The following is a 24,290-nucleotide window of genomic DNA, read 5'->3' on the forward strand; positions in this document are numbered from 1 at the left end:
AGAAATAATTCACCACCAGTGAATCAGCTGATTTGACAACTATCGATCTCCCCAAACCTCCTAAAGTAAAAGAAACAAAAACTTTAAAATAAGTACAGGGGTGCCTGGGTGGCTCAGTGGTTAAGCGTCCGACTTCAGCTCCGGTCATGATCTCATGGTTCGTGAGTTTGAGCCCCACTTTGGGTGCTGTGCTGACAGCTCAAAGTCTGGAGCCTGTTTTGGATTCTGTGTGTGTCTCTCTCTCTCTGTCTGTCCCCATTCTCATTCTGTCCCTCTCCCTCTCAAAAATAAATACATGTTTAAAAAATTTTAAATAAGTACATGTAACATAAAGATATAAAATAGGAAATCAAAAAGCATGAGAAAAGGAGATAATACATTCTAAAAAAGGCCGGGCAGATCGAAGACAGAATCAAACATAACTTCCAAAAATTGAGCCTTTACTGGGAAAAATAAAAATAAATTCACATGCAGATATGGTATAGGGAAATTACAAAATGAAAAGTAAACAGAGGTCATAAAGCAGAGATAAAAAGGACAAATTACCTACAAAGGTGGTAATCAGATCACTCTGCAAACTCTCTAGGGTACATACACTTGACTTGAGGGACTTCTGCCAAGGAGGATGAGGAAAATACAGTTTTGTCATTACTAGCTTCGGTTTATTTATTTCCAAGAGGTTTCCAAGCATTGACAGAAGGCAATTAGCTGAATTCTCTCGGGGAAAACTATGCCTAATATCACGCCATGACTGGGTGAGCACTGACCTCCCTGTCATGAACTCTTCTCTGGAAGGGAGGCATCTTACTTTCCCATTGGCATCACTGTACATAATCACAATGTATACATACCAATGCACATAAAAGAATACTCCTGTTGTAGATGTCTAATGTAAGACTGAAGACTGTCCTAATCCAGAGCAGAAGATCAGGCATGTTTTCAGGATGAGGGAATAGGGGGAAGGAATCTTTTAGCGATTTCCTCTAACTGGAAGATGAAACTGGGCTCCAGCAAAGAGGCAGTAAAAACAGTAAAAAAAAAAAAAAAAAAAAAATTCCACCAGATAGATCTTAAGTCTCCGTACCCAATTCCTGTGGCCTAGACTTCCATCATACTGTGCCACACATGCTGGAAATCTACCAGCCAGGACCCAGGCCAGCAGGAGGCAGGGCAGGGACTATCACCAAAGTAGCTCATCTTTGCTAGTGTGCCCTAGAAAGGGCATAGAAACCTATACACTGAACTTAGTACTACCACCACATTATTATAATGCTTTATAACTTTTAAAAAACTTTTTTCATGTTTATTCATTTTTAAGAGAGAGAGAGACAGAGAGTGAGCGGGAGAGGGGCAGAAAGAGAGGAGACACTGAATCTGAGAGAGGGAGAATCTGAAGCAGGCTCCAGGCTCCGAGTTGTCAGCACAGAGCCTGATGCAGGGCTTGAACCCACTAACCATGAGATCATGACCCAAGCTGAAGTCAGATGCTCAACTGACTGAGCCAACCAGGTGCCCCTAGAATTTTTTTAATAAAGTTTATTTATTTATTTTTGAGTGAGTGAGAGAGAGAGAGAGAGAGAGAGAGAGAGAGAGAGAGAATATGTGTGGGAGGGGCAGAGAGAAAAGGAGACAGAGAATCTTAAGCAGGCACCACACTGTCAGTGCAGTGCCTGGCCTGGTGGGGCTTGAACTCACAAACTGTGAGATCATGACCTGAGCCAAAATCAGGAATCAGATGCTTAACCCACTGAGTCACCCAGGCGCCCCATATAATGCTTTGTAATTTAAAAGAAAAAAAAACAACTGTCAATAACCTATCTCATTGGAGAGTCATAATAAGCCTGTGTCATAGCAGGAAAGGTCTATGATTAGCTTCAGTTTACAAATGCTCAGAAATATCTTTCCTAGTGAAAACGAGTTGTGGTTCAAACCCAACTCACAATTCCTGATTCAATATTCTTACCACTACCAATGTTGTATGGATGTTCTTACTTCTGTTTCCAAACACCATTTCTATAAATGTAGTCCAGTATATCATCAAGATGCACTGAACATCCATTCTCTTCTTCAGGTATCTGGTAGACATCTGGGGGCCACCTTAGACTTCATTCTTTTCTTTCCCTTACTCCCCATATCAAACTGATTGCCAAATGCTGTTAGGTATACCTGCTCTTGCCTTAAATCAGGCCCTCCTTGCTTTTCTTCTGTACTAATTCTACAGACTCTTACCTGGCCTTCCTGTCCCCTCCTCTCTTGTTGCCTTGTTCCTTGATCCATTCTCCACTAAGTTGACAGTGAACTTCCCAAAGTCCAAAGTTCCAGAGTGAGCTGTCCATGTTTGTATCACTGCCTTTGCTTTATTGGTTTCTCGTCACTTTCAGAATCAAAGCCCAACTCCTTAGCACAGCAGAAATGCCCTTCAGGTTCTTACTGCTGCCTCTGTGGCCCACCTTCTCGCTTGTCAATCTCCTCCAAAAACTCTGTGAGGCTCCTGAGATCTTTGTGCCTTTACCCATGCTGTGTTTTCTACCTGGGTAATTGTGCCTCATCTTTCAAAACCAAGCTCTAGGAAGCTTTCCCGAACTGTCCACCTGACCCTCGAAAGCTGGGTTACTTTCTGGTCGGATGTGCTCCCAAGCCTTTCTGCCCTCATTCATGCTTTTGTAACTCTTCCTTCTCTTACTCAATCTGTATCTCAGTCTGGACTCTGAGCTTTGCGAGAGCTGGGATTTATCTTTAATTGCTCTATCCCCGTATCTAGTTTGTAGGAGATGTTCAGTAATTATTTAATTGAGCAATCAAGCTATAGACAATTTGATGAGAACCCTTTTTTGTTTGCTTGTTTGTTTTTATAAACCAGGTGCCAAAACAAAACATTGAAAGTTGGTATCAGTTTATTTTTGGTTGAAGGGAGTTGGGCCACAGGGATATATATATATAGTGTGTGTGACGAAGAATATATAAGCCCGCGTGAGGCCGCTCAAGTTTTAGTTTTCCTCTGGATTTAAAGCATCAAAAGACTATTCTTTTTTAAAAGACTATGTATTAGGTACGGCAGTTGATTTCCTGTTGAACAAAGTGGTCATAGTAAAAGAAAAAGAGGACTTTAATAAGGCCAAAGTGACTGAAAACCATTCCAGTGAGTAACTGCTTGCTTGGTTATTAAATCTCTTCTTTCTATTCTTATCGTGCTGAGATATAAACTGAAAAGGCAGGTTTGAGGAGACTGGGCTGGCCTATAAGGACAGAGAATTATCTATGTGATAGCCAGGAAAACTAGAAGGGTTGGGCTACAGGCCAAGGGAAAACAAGGTGTATTAAATTAGAAATATGGGAAAAGTTAGGGGTGGAGGAAAGAGTGATTTGAAAGATAAAAGGTAAGATTACACTGCTTATGTAGTTTGCATTCTATTTCTAGGCAATAGGCAATAGGAATTTAGTTGTTGCTAAGGGAAACAATTGCATTTCAAAGCAGTGACGGGAATACTTCTAGAAGCATCCCTCTATTGTTGCCTGCCCAGAGCAATCTAAGCCTGGCACCGAAAAGGGAATCAGCGGAGGAAGACAATACTGACAAGGCCAAACAACGAAGTGGTGATTCACTTACTTTTCACACTGTCAAGGGACCCACAGTAAAGCCACCACCTTCTGAAAGGCCATGCACTTCCCTCTGGTGCTTAATTACATGAGGTGAGTGGTCACCTCATTTAAATGTCAAACACATTTGGGGCACCTGGGTGGCTTAGTGGTTGGGCAACCAACTTCGGCTCAGGTCATGATCTCATAGTTCGTGAGTTCGAGCCTCCCATTGTGCTCTGTGCTGACAGCTCGGAGCCTGGAGCCTGCTTCGGATTCTGTGTCTCCCTCTCTCTCTCTGTCTCTCCCCCACTCGCACTCTGTCTGTCTCTCAGAAATGAATAAACGTTAAAAAAAATTTAAAAAAATGTCAAACACATTAATAACTATTAATGACACGAATAAAATGCTAAAAATGCTGTAGGTACAAATATCTAGTTTTATAGCTCTCTTCTCCCTCTGGCCTTTACTCACATATTACCTTCTCAATAAGCCATCCCTGGTGTCTTGGTCTAAACTTGCTTGCTCCGTTATGCTGCAACTTCCTGAATCCTTCCCCGCTTAATTTTTCTCCTTAATACGGATTATTATCAAACATGCTATGTATTTTACTTATTTATGCTGTTCATTCTTGGTCTTTCACTAGAACGTAAGTTTAGTGAGGGTAGGGATTTGTCCCAATTGTTCCCTCTGCTGTATCCCTCGCATCTAGAATAGTGTCTACCACTACCAGATGTCCAGTAACTATTAGTTGAGTGAACGGAATTTGTACCCATCAATGTAGCATAAAGATGATTCCAGGAATGCCTGGGTGGTTCAGTCGGTTAAGCGTCTGACTTCAGCTCAGGCCATGATCTCGCAATTCGTGAGCTTGCGCCCTGAGTCGGGATCTGCACTGGTGGTATGGAGCCTGCTTGGGATTCTCTCTCTTCCTCTCTCTCTTTGCCCCTTCCCCACTTGTGCCCTCTCTCTCTCTCAAAATAAATACCTAAGCTTTAAAAAAAGATTATGTTAAGCTGAAAACATCCGAATAAAACTTCATTAAAAACCTTATCCAAACTTCTTTTGCTGGCTTAAGCAGAGCATCCTGAAAATATAGCTGCCAATGTCCTCTCTCTGGTTTAGGACCATTGGTACTTGGATGAGAGATTACAGAAACAAAACCTTGCCAAAACTTTCTGCACTTTCCACTTTTTTTGTCATTAGTTTCCCACATTGTGCTTTTCCTTCAAGTCCTATCAAGGACTTTTCTTAGTAGGATAAACCAACTTAATTCTAGGTAGTCAGAAGCCACTTTGCCTGCTCCCTGTACATGAATAAGTGTTGTCTTTCCTCTTGTTAAACTGTCTTTTGTCAGTTAATTTGCAGGCCCCTAATCATTGAACCTAAGTTGGTAGAGGAAAAAGTTGTTATTTCCTACCAATAGGTGAATGAATACCAAATTGATATTCATTATCATACAACAGCGTGAGTGAAATGTTTTCTTAGTGTAGTAAATATGGGTGTTGAGCTTCAGATATGCACAAAAATAGACACAAAGGGGTGCCTGGGTGGCTTAGTCAGTTAAGCATCTGACCCTTGAGTTTCGACTCAGGTCATGATCTCCCGGTTCATGCGACTGAGCCCTGCACTGGGCTCTGCACTGACAGCATGGAGTCTGCTTGGGATTCTCTTTCTCCCCCCTCTCTCTGCCCCTCCCCCACATGTGTGTGCACTCTCTCTCTCCCTCTCAAAATACATAAATAAACTTAAAAATATAGGATGTTAAAGAAGAACCAATGTGATACCTAATGATTCCAAATTGATTTAAATGAATTCTAAACCATAATTCGCTGTTAATGTTTGTGAAAGAAATCATCAGAAAAGGAAATGGTAAGGTATTTTATCATTCTGCAGATGTTTAAGTCAAAGGAAAATGTTCTTTTTATCTTGCTTGTCTCCACTTCACCCAACAAGGGGCCAACTTTCTCTTTATGCACATTGAAAAGTAGGTATAAACAGGTTCACAGGGCCACGTGCTCTGATTACCTTAGGTTTATGTCAGTCATATGCCCACTTTGAGAAAACAGTGAGGTACAAATGAATGTAAGAAAAAGAGGGCAGAGAGGAAAGAGATCAATTTACAGGGAGGGAGGGAAAGAGAAAGAGAATGGGGTTATGGAGAGTTAGAACGTATGTATGTGTTTGGGGGAGGAGTGAGGAGGGAGACATAACACATTTTGTATTGGGGTCCAAAAGGACCTCAGTAATTTGTATCTGGTGCTTTCTTCCAGGAAATAAAAAGAGAAAGAGATGAAAAGAGAATGAGTCAATAATGCCTGGTTTATGACATGCAGCTTGATTATGGTGTTCATTCTTTCACTGACTCAACACTGATGGAACCACTTTCAAGCCAACATCACAGCACCTACTCCGTCCCTTCCAATCCATAGCCCTCTCCCCACAGCATGAGATATTTTTAAACAATACCGGCATTATCACACCCTGCCTTCAAACCCTTCCACGCTTCTGATCTGACTGAACTACTTCTGCTTGGATGCCTCATACCATGTGAGAGTATGTGATTAAAAAGGAAACAGAGCCACAGCCCTGCCCTGGGATGTTCACAGTCTGGTGCAGGCTCTCAAATTACAATGCTGTAAGAAGAGCTAGGGCAGGGGAGTGGGCAGAAATGCTAGGAGAGCAGAGAGAAGGGAGAGGTGGTGTTGAGAAATGATTCAAAGAAAAACATGACACTTGACTTGCATCTCAAAAAAATTAGGATGTAGTCACCAGGTCAGACAGAAAAGAAAAAGCATGTGGAGTTGGGTGTCTGCAGGTCAAACCTAGGGGCAGGAAAGCTTGGCCTTCCAGAAAATGGAAAAGAGTTTGGCAATCCCAGCCCACAGGGCAGAAAGGAAAGGCCGACTTACAGCCAGAGGGTTGAGAACATGGGATCCATGGTAACCTTGTTCTACCAAGAGTAGCATCAAAGGTTTTTCATGAGGGGAGTCACAGGATTAAATCGTGTGAGAGATCTCTCTGATGATGACAGAGATGCATATTGATGGCAGGAGAGAGATGAGGCCACAGGAGAGGTGGTGAAGACCTGAGATGGGGGAATGACAGAGACGATGAGGTAAAGGGGCTGGAGGGGTGACCTGGTGTGAAGAGGAAGAGAGGCAGAGCAGAGGTTTCTCCCAGGGGGCTGCCTTGGGTTACTGGGTAGATGCCCTTGCTGTTGGTGGAAATATGGAAGGCTCAGAGAACAAAAGTAAGGATTACAGCTGATAAGTGTTAGAACTCTTATGGGTAACTGCAATCAATTGTTCAATGATTTCAATATAAACTTACCGATTAAACTATTTAAGAAATGGATTCATTGCCTGTCCCTATCAAAATACATCCTAGAGTCGAACGACATGGACTTGAATTGAAAGAAGCTGTTTCTCTTTCTGCTTAAAGCAGAAAAGTCCTCTGAGAGTGGTACTGACCTATATTTGAAACTACCTTGAACAGTTTGTACTAATCTCGAAAAAATATACAAATTTGAGCTAGGAAAGGATATTTAAGATATTCTTTGTCCATTCTCACTTGAGGAACGAAATTATCTTAGCCCAGCCAAGAGCATGAGTTTTGTCCAGAGTTATAAAATTGGCTGTTAGCAAAATTAGGACTAGAATCCAAGGCTCCAGACACCAGCTCAGGGGTTATAGCAGAGTCAAGTTTAATCAGTTGGAGAAGGGGACTGACCATGACCTGAAGGAGGCTGAATCCCTCCCACAACTGTACTGCCTCAAAGAAACCTCACCATTCAAATAAAAAAGAAAAGCAGATCTTAATATAGGCTTCGGATAAGAACATCCAGAAGTCTAGGGATTAGCTTCAAATTTGTGGTTTATAGAACCACTTTGATAATGTTTGCCAATACTGACAATACACTAAGTGAAGTTAAAACCACTAAATCCATTAAAACCAACATTAAAAAATTATTCATTTTTTAAAATTTAAATCCAAGTTAGTTATTCTATAGTATAATAATGATTTCAGGAATAGAATTTGGTGGTTCATCACTTACATAAAACACCCAGTGCTCATCCCAACAAGTGTCCTCCTTAATACCCATCACCTATTTAGCTCATCCCCCCAATCCCCTGCACTCCAGCAACCCTCAGTTTGTTCTCTGTATTTAAGAGTCTCTTACGGTTTGCCTCCCTCTCTGCTTTTATCTTATGTTTGCTTCCCTTCCCCTATGTTCATCTGTTTTGTTTCTTAAATTCCACATATGAGTGAATATCTAAGAAATATAATCATGAAGTTATCATAAATTATGCAAAAATACAAGTTCAGGCTATTTAATAACTCCTATTATAAAGGTGCTCTGGCTACAAAGGGACATTCAATGAGAGGAAGAGTGAAGAGGGATAGATATCACCATGTGTGGAGCCCAGAGCATCATCACAATCTCTGTTCATTTCTATTGTGTCCACAGAACACCCTCCCCCCCAACACACACATGTCAACAATGTCTGTACTTGGGGTTTAATGGCAAACTAGCCCAAACACTTAAAACAAGTGTGCTTGATTCAATATATATATATACAGTCCACTGGGAATACTGTAGAAGGCATTCTCTGTCATGGATTTTAAATTATTCTGATAGAATGCAAAGGACAGAGTGTAAAACTGTTTTTCTAACATTAAAAGAATAGCATCCCTGTACTTACTTGAGAAGAGTGAGTCAGAAGCACTTTGATGAATCAGGAATACTGTATAAGCTGTTGTGAGTGTGTGTGTGTGTGTGTGTGTGTGTGTGTGTGTGAGGTCAGCACAGCTAAAACCCTCAGGCTATTCCTAGGAAGAAGCCTGAGCATTTATTTCCCTTCTGATTTGTTTGGTGAGTATTTTCAGTGCTCGCAGTAGGACTGTCTGACTGGGAAGGGCCCCTCACACAGCCACCCTATTTATTACTGTGTCCAGTTCAAAGGAACTTGATTCCGTATCTTCTTGACAGCTCTTTAAAAAGTGATCTACCTACTTTTTTTTTTTTACATCGTAGGAAACTGAGTCTTACAAAAATCAGCTGGCAATGTTCATCACAAATTCTAAGGCAATTAGAACTGCTTTGTGCTATGCATATGGTAAAAGTGGCTCCCGGAGAAGAGTCTCTAGACTGTTGATTCAGTCAATTAAGAAGACCAAGTTGTGACATATGGCTACCACAGCCTGGCTATGCTATGCGTATTTCTGGTAAGACTTAGTTCCTCAAGGAAGGGTATAAAGTAAAGGACAGCTATCACTGGTTGAACAAAATCCAGCCTTTTTATGACACTGCAGAGGAACTTTATGGATTTTCCAGTCCACTCACGTCATCATTTTGTATTTACTAATGGATGTGTTTCATTTTCATTGTCTTTGTTCCCTTTTACCTTGGTAGTTGCTATGTATCAAGTGACTAAATTTAAACCAAGTAAAAACAGAGATAATGAGGTACAGTAAAAGAGCACTGATGTAGGAGCCTAGAGATCTAGTTTCTAACATAATACTGAAATAAGAAAATACAAAATTGTGGGATACAGGTGTGCTGTTTCGAAGGGACACATGCACCCCCATGTTTATAGCAGCACTATCAACAACAGCCAATGTATGGAAAGAGCCCAAATGTCCATCGACGGATGAATGGATAAAGAAGATGTGGTATATATATATATACAATGGAGTATTACTCGACAATCAAAAAGAATGAAATCTTGCCATTTGCAACTACGTGGATGGAACTGGAGGGTATTATGCTAAGTGAAATTAGTCAGAGAAAGACAAAAATCACATGGCTTCACTCATATGAAGACTTTAAGAGACAAAACAGATGAACATAAGGGAAGGGAAACAAAAATAATATAAAAAAACAGGGAGGGGGATAAAACAGAAGAGATTCATAAATATGGAGAACAAACTGAGGGTTACTGGGGGGGTTGTGGGAGGGGGGGTGGGATAAATGGGTAAGGAGCATTAAGGAATCTACTCCTGAAATCATTGTTTCACTATATGCTAACTAATTTGGACGTAATTTTTAAAAAATAAAAAATAAAATTAAAAAAAAGAAAATACAAAATTGTAAAATGTAAAACGTACAAAAAATTAAAAAAAAAAACATTACTTAAATAGACAACAAGCTAATGCACTGGGAAACATTTTTTTTTTTTTCCCAAATTAGGTCTATCATCCTTTTATACCTTTAATGAACGAGCCTCAGGCTTGCCTACAAACATCAAAGCTATACAACTGCTAGGTAATTATAGAACTTAACTCTAGATAGAGTTAACACTTGGTTATTATATTTAAATTTTCTTTCAACTTCTACCCTACTGCTTCAATGTTTTTATAAAAATTCTAGTATGTGGGATGACATTATCAAAGTGATCTGGTAAATAAGTATTCCAGTCAGGCTGGTGCTCTAGTTTCTTCTATTTCACTTTAACATTAGAAATGTAGGGGAGCCTGGGTGGCTAAGTCGCTCAAACCTCCAAATCTTGATTTCAGCTTAGGTCATGATCTCAGGGTTCATGGGTTCAAGCCCCATGTCAGGCTCAGTGCTGACAGCATAAAGCCTGCTTGGGATTCTCTCTTTCTCTCTGTCCATTCCCTGCTGGCTCTCTCTCTCTCAAAAATAAATAAATAAACATAAAAAAAAAAGAAATGTAAGTTTTAGTATTACTTGGGTTAAGAATTTTGTTCCGAGTCCAACACCGAGAGGAGCCTGGAGAAGAAGGTGGTCTACTGTCAGGCCTGGAGGAATGTCCACTTTCTGAAGGTGCTCAGCACTCCTGGGACACTCCAGCACTGGGCCTCACAGTGCGGAAGGCTCTTTACCACAGAGTAACCATGACAGAGAAAATGGACATGATCTAGAATAGGTGTCTACAGTGTCCTGTGTCCATGAGGCAGAAGTCAGAGAACTGCGTTTAGAGGAATGGCAGGCATTACAGGTAATTTGTACTACCCTCCTCTCTTTATTCTATTAATCTGTAGTTGTTCCAGGTCCTCTGTGCAGTATACAAAGGAAGGCCACAACCAGGTTTGTCATTCAGAATTTTCGCTGAATTGTGCTTGTTTGGGTTGCACGTATTATCAGAGGAGAATAAAAATGTGAGGGCCCTGCAGGCCATGCATTGAGCATAATCAACCTCCTCACAGATAAAGCATAGTTACTAACAGATAAGCAAAACAAACAAACTCAGTATTCCCAGATAAGAGTTCTCCAATGTTCGCTTTTTAGCTGTTTTTTAACAAGGGGTTCTAGAAGAAGTTGCCTTGAGCATTAAGAGAAAGCTCATAGACTCTAGCTGCGCTCCCCACCTTTCACCACCACTTACGTGCCCCCTCCACGCACAGACACGTGCGCGCGCGCACGCTTTCCCCAGTAAGGCTTTAAGTAGTTCATTTTTTAAACAGCCGCAGAGAAACTTTGTAAGACGGGCATGAAGCCGAAGTCATTACCTCCAAGGAGTCACCTTCACAATCACCTTCCTCTGTGCTTCTCCCCTTCTCTTCGGTAATGGTGTTCACCATTTCAAAAAACCTACAATGAGAATTGGTATGTGGTCACTCGCAATACGTTTGACGTTAAATATAACCCAAGTATGTTCCAGCATGGCTTCGGAGCAAAACATGGGCGCTAAGAGACTTTCTAAAATCAGGCAGTGAACAAACTATTGGTATCAGTATGAAAAATGTGATTTTCCAAAAGGGAAAACACAGGTTGGTAGGACTGTCTAGAAATTTCTGACCTAATGCCTCACTTCAAATAATAGTAATGTAATGTATTATAGAATTAGAACAATGAAGCTCGACAAACTCATAGAAATGTTAAGAATGTGGACTTGGATATCAGGCCAAGATTGCATTTGTGTGATTTGGGGTGGGCTCTTCCACCTCTCTGAGCCTCACCTCTTAATTACAAAGTGGGGACCTCAGAAGTGTCATATTAAAGGCTGTTATGAAGATGAGTTGATGTAGTACTTATAAAGTGCTTAGCAGACTTCACTCACTAAATATTAGCTATTATTGTTTTGCTGATGGTAATATTCTTATTTAAAATAGGACTTAACAAAAATACCCATATTCTGGAATAGTGTCTCTAAATTCTGAGGTGACTATTTGTTGTATCAACATTTCATCTGAGATATTGAACTCATTTTGCCTCCATTATCGTAAATGTGGTGTCCCATAAAAACAACCTACAAAACACTGATGTGAATTAGGGCTGGCTGGCTTATAGGTTTGTAAAAGAAGCCACCCCTCTTTTGGTGACATTTTCTTCAAGAGCTCTTCTTGTGAAGTTTTTTTTTTTTTTTCTTGTAGACCATTTCAGAGGCAAGAAAAATAGTTATAGCAAGAAACAGATTAGCCCCTATAATGCTAGCTGTGTCTAGTCTATTCGAAGGAGATGCTAAGGGTTCATAGACTTAAAGCAAGGGAGGTACTATGAACAGGGGCTGATGATCTCACAGGCAGGTCATGCTCTGCACTGCCAACCCAAGAGAAGAGCAGGTTATGTGGGATAAGAAAAGTCTACCTACCACAACTCAGAACCTTTTTATCTCTGTACCTCTTTTTTAAACCATCCACCATCTAACCATCCAACCACCCACCCATCCATCCATCCATCCAACAAGTACTCCATACTTGTAGAGTATCTACAAGGATCAGAAACTATTCTGGCCTTTGGAACTGTGACAAGGAACAAAATAGACAAAGCCCATTTGGGAGTTTGGAGTCTATCTCTGGAGTGCGACTCTTCCTTTCTCTCTACACATTTCTTGGCAGTCAATGACAAGAAAAAGAAGTTCCCAAGCGTGATCAGAATAACAGTATGCTCTGATGAAGATTAAACATCCTGATGAGTTAAAGATAAAAGCAAATTCAACCAAGAGGAAGAAGAAAGTTAAAGACCTAAAAAAAATTCTGGCTTTAAAGACAGACTTTTTTTTTTAATTTTTTTTAATGTTTATTTATTTTTGAGAGAGACAGAGACAGAATGCGAGTGGCGTAGGGGCAGAGAGAGAGGAAGACACAGAATCCGAAGCAGGCTCCAGGCTCCGAGCTGTCAGCACAGAGCCCGATGGGGGGCTTGAACCCACGAGCTGTGAGATCATGACCTGAGCTGAAGTTGGACGCTCAACCGACTGAGCCACCTAGGCTCCCCAAAAGACAGACTTTAAGATCTGGGGTGAAGACTTCCATCAGCTAGTCACACAGTTTTTCAACATGTACATCTCTAAGCAGAATATAATACAGTGGGATGGGAACACAATGTAATTTTTAGGAAACTAGATTCTAGAGTCACATGTGCTTGTCCAAATCCCAGATTTTACATTTTTTGGCTATATATGGTTTTAGGCTCTCCAAGATGCCATTTTTTTAAAAACTCTTTTCAATGAAGATATTAATATTACCTACCTAAGTTTTCATTTGAAGATTAAAATAGATATTAGGTCCAGAGTAAGTACTCCATAAATCAGAGCTATAATGATCATAGAAACAAATCAGTAGCCTTGAGAATTTAAGTAGAAAAGTAGACCATACATGTGCTAGGAATTATTTCTTATTTCCAAGTCTTTTTACTACATATTTTACAATAATAAAGATAAAACTATAGCCAAGAATTATGGATTAAACAAACATTTTTTCTTGTATCAAGATAAAAATGACTGACTATATACTGTAATCAGTATATTAGTCATTTACAATGGGGTCAAATAGTGATTATTTGAATAAGAAAAGCCCTAAGCAAAATTTTAAGTCCAAGCTGGCTTTTACCTGCACTTTGGTTTAAAAATTGTCACTCACTTTCCTAGATCCCCACCATCAGTCAACTGTGCTCCAAGGGAACATGAAGTCCTTAAGTATTAGCCCAAGGGAAATATACCCAGGGAGGTTCACAGAAACACAGTCCAGTCCAGTCCATGGATTTTTGGATTATCTTTTATTGGTGTATATCATATAACTAGCTCTTAACTCGAGCTGCACCCCCACCAGAAAATCCAACATAATTAGTCAGGGGTAGGGCCCAGGCAGTTTTTTAAGTGCATCAAGTGATTCCACTATGAACTAGGGTTAAGAGCCACTGTTGTAGCCAATGGTGAGATTATCCAAAAGAATTCAAGAATGAAAATTTTGGTAATCATATATTGTAATAAGTGAACACTTTAAAAACGTGACATAGTATCAGGCAATTAACTGGTAAGTCTTGGTTAATGTTTTGTCTTTGGAAAAATTAATTATGACTAAGAGAAAGCTTGATTTATTAAAGAGACTCCCCTCCTCCATTCTCTGATTGTTAAACATACCCCATAATTATAAGATGTTAGCCTGAATGCAATATTTATATAACCAGATGGCCATGAATTCCTTACATGCTCGCTCATTAATTAAAAATAATGATCAGGTGAGAACAGTATTTTTTACACATAAACAATGACTAATACGTACTTTTTACAATGAAGTTCTGTACAGAAATAGATTTGGAAATCGTCAGAATTATGAAGCACATAAAGAAAACAGCATCGTTCTTCAAATTTAGAAATACTGAAACAAACAAAAAGAATTATTCAGGGAAATAGCTATGCTTCTTGCTTCTACGAACCTGTAATGAAAAATAAGTACATTTTCTATCTAATCCCAGTCATGACACCATTGTTGTTTGTAACAGACAGATATAAAGAGTACTTGAAGAAGTGATGTTCGCCATAGCACGATACTAAAATGACTTCATAGTCTGAGAATTGTCCTTTTACCTATATCAGCAGACAGGGCTGCTCTGGCATGCCTGAAGGACACCTAAGCTATTTGTCCCTCCAGCTTACAGGGGAAAGGCGTCCTGGCTGCCATACCACTACCCTGCGTGATCGGAGGAAAAGCTAAGTATCAACTGGCTGGGTGGGCTCAGTGATTCTGGCGCTATGGCATCTGTAGAACAATGAAATGTTTCCAAAGCTAAGAAGGCAATGTGTGGAGGCAATAAAAGCACCTCATCAGTGTCGAGATTTTAGAGGCGTGAAGAAATGAGAAACAGCACTTGGTTTTGACTCAGCAAGTGATTTTATAGCAACTGAAATAATTCTGAGTTTACCATCAGGCCATGCTATTTTATGCCAAAGGTTAGCAAAATTTTTCTGACATGGGCCAGAGAGTAAATGTTTCAGATTTTGCAGGCCAAACTACTCAGTTTTGTTGTTGGAGCAGCCTTAGACAATACACAAATGAAATGAACGTGGCTGGGTTCCAATAAAACTTTACAAAAACGGGCAGCGGGCCATATTTGGCCTGTGGGCTGTAGGTTGCCAATACCTATTTTATGCCTTTGCATTTGGAATGCACATCATTTTTGACTCTGTAAAGAAATTCTATTCATCATTCAAGGCCCAGCTTAGATCTTACCCTCTCCCTTCCCTGTGTCTACCTTCAACAGAAAGACTTTCTCTTTCACCTCTGCTCCTTGAACATTTACATCTATCATTACTCATCTCGCGGTCATCTCAATAGTAGCTCTTGTCATTAGCTGTTAAATGTTATGAGGCTGAGTCGTGACCTCTTTGAGAGTGGGAGTTCATGTTGTGGTCACCGTTGTATTCTTAGCAGAATAGGACTCAACATTTGACACACACCTGGTGTCTCAGTAAAATGCCCATTGACTGAGCTGAGCAAATCCTGAGGGGATGCAAGACCAACTGCTGACTTAGTTGGATTTTTCTCTGTAGTTTGTTTTCTCTTCATCAAGAAGGAAGCCAAGAGTAGTTAGCTCTCTTTGAAGCCATAAACTACAGCTTGAGTTTCTCAACACAGAAACCGGCAATAGCCACATAGAAAGAAGCATTCTATGTATATGCTGTAAGTCACAACAAAGGCGTATGTAGTGATGCCATACTTAAATTTAAAAAAACGTTCCTTGGAAAATAGATACGATAAAATGGAATTTATATTACCATACTTTCATAAACTGCTTAAAAACGCAGCAATAAACGAGTGCCCTCCTGATGACTGGTTTTAAAAATTAAATATTAAGAGAGTAAAACTTTATTTGAGAAGGCTGGGTTGGAAAGATATATAATGAGTCAGTCTATTATCTTGCTTGCTTCTGTTCAGATCCTTCATGAGGTAACAGGTGGTTTTACCAGGCAAACTCCAATTATCAGTGACTCAGACGGCTCTAGCAGTTCACGCTCCATCAAAACCAATTATTATTATGCCACAAGCAACAGGGTATTGCAAAACTGGCCTGCAGAAATCTGCTTCTTCTCATTTCTATTATGTGGAAATAAATAGTAAACACAACTAATTTGGCTTGAAATTTCCAAGAGCTGGTTTTTAGATTGAGCTTCTACATAACAAGTGTTTAAATGTTTAACCAGTGGTTCTTGCTTCTAAAAAAAAATCTCATTTCTATATCCCAGGAACTGGTATTTCCTGAACCACTGGCATTACGATGGCAGTATCAGAACTGAACCATTGAAGTGAGCCACTAGAATTTCAGAACACCTCATTAACAGCGACCTCAGGAAAAGTTTTTTACAAATAAAATCCCTATAGTCTCTTTAACAGTCACATTAATGTTAACTACGGGATATGCAGCCTGATAGATGGCACGTAGTTTTTTGGCTCCACCTAACAGGAGATTAATTCCTGAAACACCAAAAAGACCGGAAAACCATCCTATCACATACACCAACAGCTCAACCAGCTAGAGAGGACCCAAATAGCTCACTTTTATCTACACCTTGATCCTGGTCCACAGTCCACGTTTATCCCTCATTCTCCATATTTGGAGCAGGTGACAAGCAGAGTCAGTTTAACTAACAGTGAAAGTTTTGGTTGCAAATCTTTTTATAATAGAGATAGAAACGGTTGAGCATTTTCATCAATAGAGGATTCTTGAAGTTCTTTGCATTTTTTTTTATTTAAAAAAAAATTTTTTTTTAACCTTTTATTTTTATTTTTGAGACAGAGAGAGACAGAGCATGAATGGGGGAGGGGCAGAGAGAGAGGGAGACACAGAATCGGAAGCAGGCTCCAGGCTCTGAGCCATCAGCCCAGAGCCTGACGCGGGGCTCGAACTCACGGACCGTGAGATCGTGACCTGAGCTGAAGTCGGACGCTTAACCGACTGAGCCACCCAGGCGCCCCAGTTCTTTGCATTTTTAAATCCTGACTAAAAGTTCTATTGTCTTCTAAGTAAAAAAAGAAAAGAAAAAAACATGTACCAAGGAAACTTACCTCACTCCCCTGACAGAAGAAGCACTAAAATTCCACTCATGTATACCTTTCTAGAACACAGGGGAAGAACAACAAGAACAAGAAATGTTGAGTCATCATAATGAAAATAACATAACAATTTGGTTTCATTATTTTAAAATAATATACACAGTAATTTTTCCTAGTACATAATTCTTCATGAACAAATTATCTGGATGGAAATTGTAATTCATTTTCAAGCCACAAGGGTGATGTTTACTCTCTTTAATAATTTTTGTGCTTCAATAAAATAGCTTCCAAGAGAATCTAGGAGAATTAGTCTCATTAAATTCTAAAACTTGATTTTTAGCAGATTAACCTAATAACTGCTGTGCCTTAATTTTTTAAATAAAATACCCAGTGATCAAGGTAATTCAATTACAGCTGAGTAATATTTCTTTTCTGAGAAATAAAAACATTAATGTGAGTCAGGTTCTGCAAGGTTTTAAAGATGATTATTTATGAATGATCTTTAGTTACATTTTCTAACTGAAATGGTGGTTCTATTTCTTCAGAAAATGAGGTTAGCCCTTTTCTCTTAAATTTTTTAATGTTTATTCATTTATGAGAGATAGGGCACGAGTGAGGGATGGGCAGAGAGAAAGGGAGACACAGAAACTGAAGCAGGCTTCAGGCTCTGAGCTACCAGCACAGAGCCTGATGCGGGGCTCAAACCCACGAACCGTGAGATCATGACCTGAGCCAAAGTTGGACGCTTAACTGACTGAGCCACCCAGGCACCCCTATAGCAAGTATATATGTACACACATGTATATAGTATACATCTTAGCTACAGTGTGTTATCTAATTTTGCAAAATTCAATATACTAATAAAGTTTGCCCTTAAAAAATTTGATTGTCATATGATAAACATGGGTGATTTGGGGCCAAGGTGAAAAAAAGTTGTGGAAATTTATTTTTTGAGTTTATTACTAAAGCTAAGTCTGATGAGTATTAAATTCACGTCTTTAAATAAATTACATGATGGATCACATTCCCTGCAAAAATACATCTGATAACAATATGAAATTGACAACATAAATATTTTAATAGAAATAAAATAGTTGATACACATGTCCAAGTTTAGCAAGTGCTATGCAACAGTCAATTCAGATGGCAATTCAATTCTGTAAATGTGAAACAACCAGGAAAAGAAGCTCTTACCCACCCACTTAAAATACTGCCCAGAACTTGCGGTCTTGGCTGGGCTAGTGAAATGAGTAAGGAAGCTTGTGGTTCTGAGGTGCACCAGAACTCTCCTTTTGGCTGAAGCAAATCAAAAAGCCACAATTTATAACCACAGCACCTAGTGCTTTGCTACAACCATGCAACTTAAAATAAAAATAGATCCTCCCAAGCCCAAAGGAGATTTACTGAAAAAACTAGTTTCGATGCACACCAGTCGGGTCACGGGTAGGTGACCTGAATTAACACAGAGCAAATGTTGTGCATGAAGCCCAGGGAAGGAAGAGACCATAGGAAGGTGCTCATGGAATGCGGCTCTCTTAACCGGAGTACAGAGGGAGTTAAATTAAAATAGCAGCCTTCAGCTTCAGCTGGTAATTTGGAAAGTTGCTTCTAAATCCTCTTGGCCTCAGGTGACCTTCTAAATATATGTGACCCAGGAACTGCAGCTGTTACCTGCACACTACTTGCATACAATGCAGCCTTATCCTCAGATCCTGCAACTGAGCTGCTTTCCAAGGCCACGTCCAAGATCAGGAGGTGGGGGTTGAGTACAAAACTAATACAGCAGTAGGCAAACTTGCAATTAAACAGGGCAACTGATGAACACCCATAGGACAGCACAGGTAAAACCTATCTTCTATCAGCCCTGTGCTGGGAACAGCCAAGGAGGGATTTCCCAGATTGATAGGGCGGGTTTTACAGGAAAGGAGAACAGCATTTCCAGAATGTTAGATTCCTGAAAGTTTCCAAGTGCTGCCAGTGAATGCTCCCTGTTAGCAGTGTAAAAAGTCCAGGGTCTGAGATGGAGTGATCTAGAATGAGGAGGCCTACCTCCCCAGCTCCCTCACTACTGGGACTCACCACATGGAGGCGCTGGTGAGTCACAAAGACAACCGGTGGATTTAACAGGTTCCTGGGACCTGTCTGGGAATCTAGGGAAAAGGACAGCCAGAGGCAGGGCTGGAATAATTAGCCTCCACAAGCCCTAAACCACACTCAATCTAATTTAAACAGCACAAGTACCATATTGTGGAACTGGTTTGCTTCAGATCCTATGCCCCAGCTAGGACAAGAGTAGGGACTGGGAATTAATTTTGAGCTACGGCGGCAGGAGTTACACATTGGCAGACACTGTTGGTTCCTTAGACAACGGACACGCTTTTCCTTCTTTGCTAACAAAAACTAAATTTTGTTCAAGTTCAGGTGGCAATGTTTAGGGATGGGGAAACTGATTGGTCTAAATTGGTGAGGTAAGTCCATTCTCCTTGTTCATGACTGGTCTAGGCATGAATACATGATGTAATTTTTGGTACAAAGGAGAGGGTCTGACCCTTTTCCTTTGCATGCTGTCAGTGTGAATTGATGCTGGAACTGCTATTTGAGACCAGGAAAGAAAAACCGAGAGCATATAGAGAAGCCGATTCAGAATTCTGACACCATTAAGCCACTGAAATTACCCCCAGAATGACCTCCTACCTCCCAGAATTCTTGTTATGCAAGATAACGTTTCCTTATTACTCAAGCCACTATTAGTTGGGAGCTTTATAGCTAAAAGCATCCTTGATGGATGAGACTATTATATCAACGAAATCTAGAATCTGCCTAGGTGGCTCAGTTGGTTGAGTGTCTGACTCTTGATTTCAGTTTGGGTCATGATTTCAGCGTCCTGGGATAAAGCCCTGAATCGGGCTCCATGATGAGCGTGGAGCCTGCTTGGGATTCTCTCTCCCTCTCCTTGTGCCCCTCCCCCTGCTCATGCTCTCTCTCGAAAAAAAATTCTATAGAATCATAAATTTCCCGGGTCTTCTCCGAGTGGCCATGGCCGGAGCTGGAGGAAGGTCAGCACTTCATATTCCACTGGGACCCTGATGCCTGATATCTTCTTCTGAGAAACCACCTGATAGGCCAGGAATGCTTAGACTTCAAAAAAGGAAAGGATTCTAGGGGGCCCCTGGGTGGCTCAGTTGGTTGGGTGTCCAACTTTGGCTCAGGTCACGATCTCACAGTTTGTGAGCTTGAGCCCCACGTTGGGCTCTGGGTGGACAGCTCAGAGCCTGGAGCCTGCTTTGGATTCTGTGTCACCCTCTCTCTCTCCTCTCCCCCACTCCCATTCTGTCCCTCTCTCTGTCTCTCTCTCAAACATAAATAAACATTAAGAAAAATTTTAATTAAAAAAACAAAAAAGGAAAGGATTCTAAATGACAACTGTTTAAACTATCTCAGAAATAACTTTCCTCCTCAGTCTAAGCTTTTCTTTCCTGTGCACATCCAGACTTTCTTCAAGTACTAACTTGACTTTAAGCAGCAACCATCCATTGAACAAAGAGAGAACTGTTAAAAGATTAGGATCTCAATTTATTTGGTTCTTGACGGAGAGTAACCCTCTAAGAGTCCCTGAACTCTTAAGAATTGGTATAATGATCTTAACGTTTTGACAGTTGAAGTACAAAGTGTTTACCAGCTCATGTAACTGTTCACTCTGCATGTTAGAAAGAAAATACTGAGGGGAGTAAGGAAACATGATAAATGAAAAGCAACACTCTCTATTCTACCCTTAGAAAAAAATTTAAAACATTCTGTGACAAAAAGAATCCGTTTCTTGTTTAACATCAGACCTATACCCCTGTTGTTTATCTGTTATTTAATTATAGTTATTACAGTTGCTTGAAACTTATATAATACTGAGTTATTGTATTGCGTATCCTCATTCCAGTGGCGTCACTTCTATTTTATTTGTTTTTAATTTTTTTAATTTATTTTTTAAATTTACATGCAAGTTAGTTAGCATACAGTGCAACAATGATTTCAGGAGTAGATTCCTTAATGCCCCTGACCCATACTTCTATTTTAAATAATAGGGAAATAACAGTGGTAATGAACACGCTATGGATAGAGCTAGGGTTTGCAAAGAAATCGACATACATTCAAACAGAAACTTATTTTAAAAAGCTTAAATTTTTGAACACGGAGAATTTTTAGCGCAGTGGGGACAATGCAAATGTCATTCTTCTTGATCAAAGGATGGTAAAAGTAGAAACTGGATAACTCACAGCCGCCTAAATCCATAACTCTTCCTAACGCACTCTTTCACATCCTCATATATTGACTTCTTAGCATAATGCAAAAATCTCTACAAATGTCACAAAACATAAGAGAGTCAATACAAGGCTAACTGTACTCAACAAAGAACTTCCAGACAACTAGCTAGAAATAGTACTCATTTTCCAAAAATCTCTGGCTTACTTTCTGTTCTTTTTCTGTCTTCTGGCTGTCTACTCATTCTCCTGGCCCTGCTAATTGCTAATTCCTCTAGCCCCATTCTGTTTCCAAGTGTCCTTGGATAACCTTGCTCTTTCCAATCGAGCCTTTGAAAATCTCCTCTCCCAGATAATAATGTTCATGTTTCCTAACCTCTCTTTAGATTTTGTAGTTTCAACTGCAGGATTAAGTCTGCTTGTGAGAACACATAGGCATATACTTTAAAATAATGTGAATGACACACTGTGTACTTTAAAACAACGTTAACAACATATATACATGGTTATTATTATTAGTTATTCTCAATTCTGTCTCTAAACAACTCCACCTGGAGTTACGTCATCATGCCAGCTATCAATTGGGGTTCCAAGGACCCCCCCCCCCACTCCTTGTGTTTGATTAATTTGTTAGAGTGGCTCACAGATCTCAGGAAAACATTTTACTTATTAGATTACTGGTTTATTATAAAAGGATATGACTCAGGAAATAGCCAGGTGGAAGAGTTACATGGGGCAAAGTATGGAGAAAGGGCTAAGAGCTTCCATGACCCCTCCAGGGGCGCCATTCTGCCCAAATCTCCACATGTTCACCCACCTGGAAGCTCTTTGAACCCCGCCCTTTTTGGGTTTTTTACGGGGGCTTCATGACATAGGGATGACTGATTAAATCCACTGGCCATTGGAAATGGATTCAGCCTCTCCCCTTTCCCTTCCCCAGAGGTCAGGGGGTGGGACTGGAAGTTCTAACCCTCTAATCCTATAGTTGGTGCTCTTGGCATCCAGGTCTCATCCTTAGGTGGATCCAAAAGTCACCTTATTAACATAACAAAAAACAAAACAAAAAAACAGAGATGGCTTTCAGCACTTAGGAAATTCTAAGGGTTTTAGGCAATCTGTGCCAGAAAGAGATGAAGACCAAATATTTATTTCTTACTATAAATCTCAATATCACGGTGCCCTAATATGATGCCAACAACCTCCCAAATGATTGCTGCTATTTCATCTAAAGAGCTAAGCCAGGTTAAGTTCTAAGGGATAGGTTAGGGATTAGTTCATAAGTGTTTTGCCATAAATTCTATTGTTGTGAAAACAACACTTATTACATGTCAGGCTCTGTGCAATATACCCTACCTATACTATTTCATTTAATTTTAACAATAACCTTTTGAGATGGATATTACTACTATCCCATTCTAAAGATAAAGATACTGCAACATGCAGAAGCCATGTTGCCAAGGGCAGAGATAGGACTTAAACCCAGGACTGTTGACTCAAAGACATTTAAAAACATTGAAATTGACATTTCTAAAAATTGCAAGCCCATTTCTCTAACTGTACGTCCTAATTCCCCCTTTTGTGCTGTATCACATTCATCATTGAATACACTTCTATATTTATTTATTTACTGCCTGAGTAGAAAGGCAGAAATTTCGCTTATTTTGTACACATCTGTTACCCTACTGCCTAACACAGTGCCTGGTAGTGCCTGTCACAGAGTAAGTGCTCTGTAAATATGTGTTGAGTGCATGGATGATTGGTAAGGAAAATTATAAGGGTATTTTGGAAAACAATTACCAAAAACCTCACAAAACTACTTTGCCACACGTCTTCTCTCATTTCTGCAGTTTATCCTATGCACTGGAATCAAGTCTTGAAATTTTTTTATTTTTAAAAAATAGTAGGATTTGTACACATATTAAAACTAATAAAATACAGAAGTGGAAAGGGTTATCCAAATGACTGTGAGGAGTGGAAATGAGAGCATTTCAGACCCTTCTGAAAGCCAAGGCAACACAGTCCTGCTCATATTGTGTCAGCACATGGAGCCAGTGACTAATGTGAAATTGAGCAGCTGCTTAGATAACCCAACAGTGTCATGGAATGCTAACTATAATCATACTCGGGTAGGACTAGAGTGGCATTATTATGATAGGCTCCCTAGAATTATGATACACATCTTTTGGGGCGCCTGGGTGGCTTAGTTGAGTACCCAACTCTTGATTTCAGCTCAGGTTATGAGCTAATGGTTCATGGGTTTGAGCTGTGCATTGGGCTCCATGCTGACGGTGGGGAAGCTCGGGATTCTCTCTCTCCCTCTGCCTCTCTGTCCCTCCCCTGCTCATGCTCACTTGCTCTCTCTCTGTCAAAATAAATAAATATAACTTAGGGGCGCCTGGATGGCTCAGTCAGCTAAGTGTCTGCCTTCAGCTCAGGTCATGATCTTGCGGTTCATGGGTTGGAGCCTTGCGTCGGGCTCTGTGCTGACCGCTCAGAGACTGGAGCCTGCTTCAGATTCTGTGTCACCCTTGCTTTCTGCCATTCCCCTGCTTGTGCTGTCTCTCTCACACAAAAATAAACTTAAAAAAAATAAATATAATTTCAAAAAAAGATAGGCATCTTGTAAGTCATATATATTAAGATCAGTTCTCTGAAATATAATTTAATTTATAGCATGAGTTTACAAAACAAAATAATCCTCTAATTTCAGGCTTATTTTAGATGGTTACGCCATCTAAAATAAAAATGCAAATAGGTTCAGTTATTTTATTAAGTGAGTGAAATTCATAATCCATGTTTAACAAATTTTATATTATAGGATATAAGTATTTATGCCAAGATAAATACATGGTAAGCTATTTCTTCTTAACTAATACAGGTATTTGCTGGAATATATAAATGCTAGAAGGGAGTAAAGTCCTTTAATGCTTGTGTGTTAATAATTACACAATTTACCTTGTCATCGGGAAGCACATGCCAAATAGATATTGTCTTTTCCTCAACTTCATTGTTGATAGACAAATATGAAGGCTGATAGATTTTAGTTGGTTCTAATATTAACACCTTGAAAACATAAGGCAAAGAAACAAATATTAGTGACTTCAAATTTAAATCACTTAGAGCTGTTATAACAACACTGCAATGATGTGGGAGGTTATCAGATGAGGCTCTGGGTCCACTGCTGCAGTAAAACCATTTTAATTCTTAATTGTTGCCTTCCTT

The 24,290-nt window shown here is 39.9% G+C and overlaps 1 protein-coding gene across 3 annotated transcripts in view; it reads right to left on the reverse strand.

Moving 5' to 3' along the window:
• MAP3K5 (mitogen-activated protein kinase kinase kinase 5) overlaps positions 1-24,290 on the reverse strand; it is a 207,747-nt gene that overhangs the window by 55,458 nt on the left and 127,999 nt on the right. For 2 of the 3 annotated variants that reach the window (XM_030316420.1, XM_030316419.1), the window contains exons 11-14: positions 24,024-24,131; positions 16,828-16,877; positions 14,047-14,142; positions 11,053-11,134 (exon numbers count right to left, since the gene is read on the reverse strand). In XM_030316420.1, coding sequence (XP_030172280.1) covers positions 11,053-11,134; positions 14,047-14,142; positions 16,828-16,877; positions 24,024-24,131 — 336 coding nt within the window. The remainder of the gene's footprint in view (positions 1-11,052; positions 11,135-14,046; positions 14,143-16,827; positions 16,878-24,023; positions 24,132-24,290) is intronic. The other variant, XM_030316421.1, reaches the window with a different exon arrangement.

The sequence above is a fragment of the Lynx canadensis genome, chromosome B2, assembly GCF_007474595.2.
Source record: "Lynx canadensis isolate LIC74 chromosome B2, mLynCan4.pri.v2, whole genome shotgun sequence".
NCBI classification, from domain to species: domain Eukaryota; kingdom Metazoa; phylum Chordata; class Mammalia; order Carnivora; family Felidae; genus Lynx; species Lynx canadensis.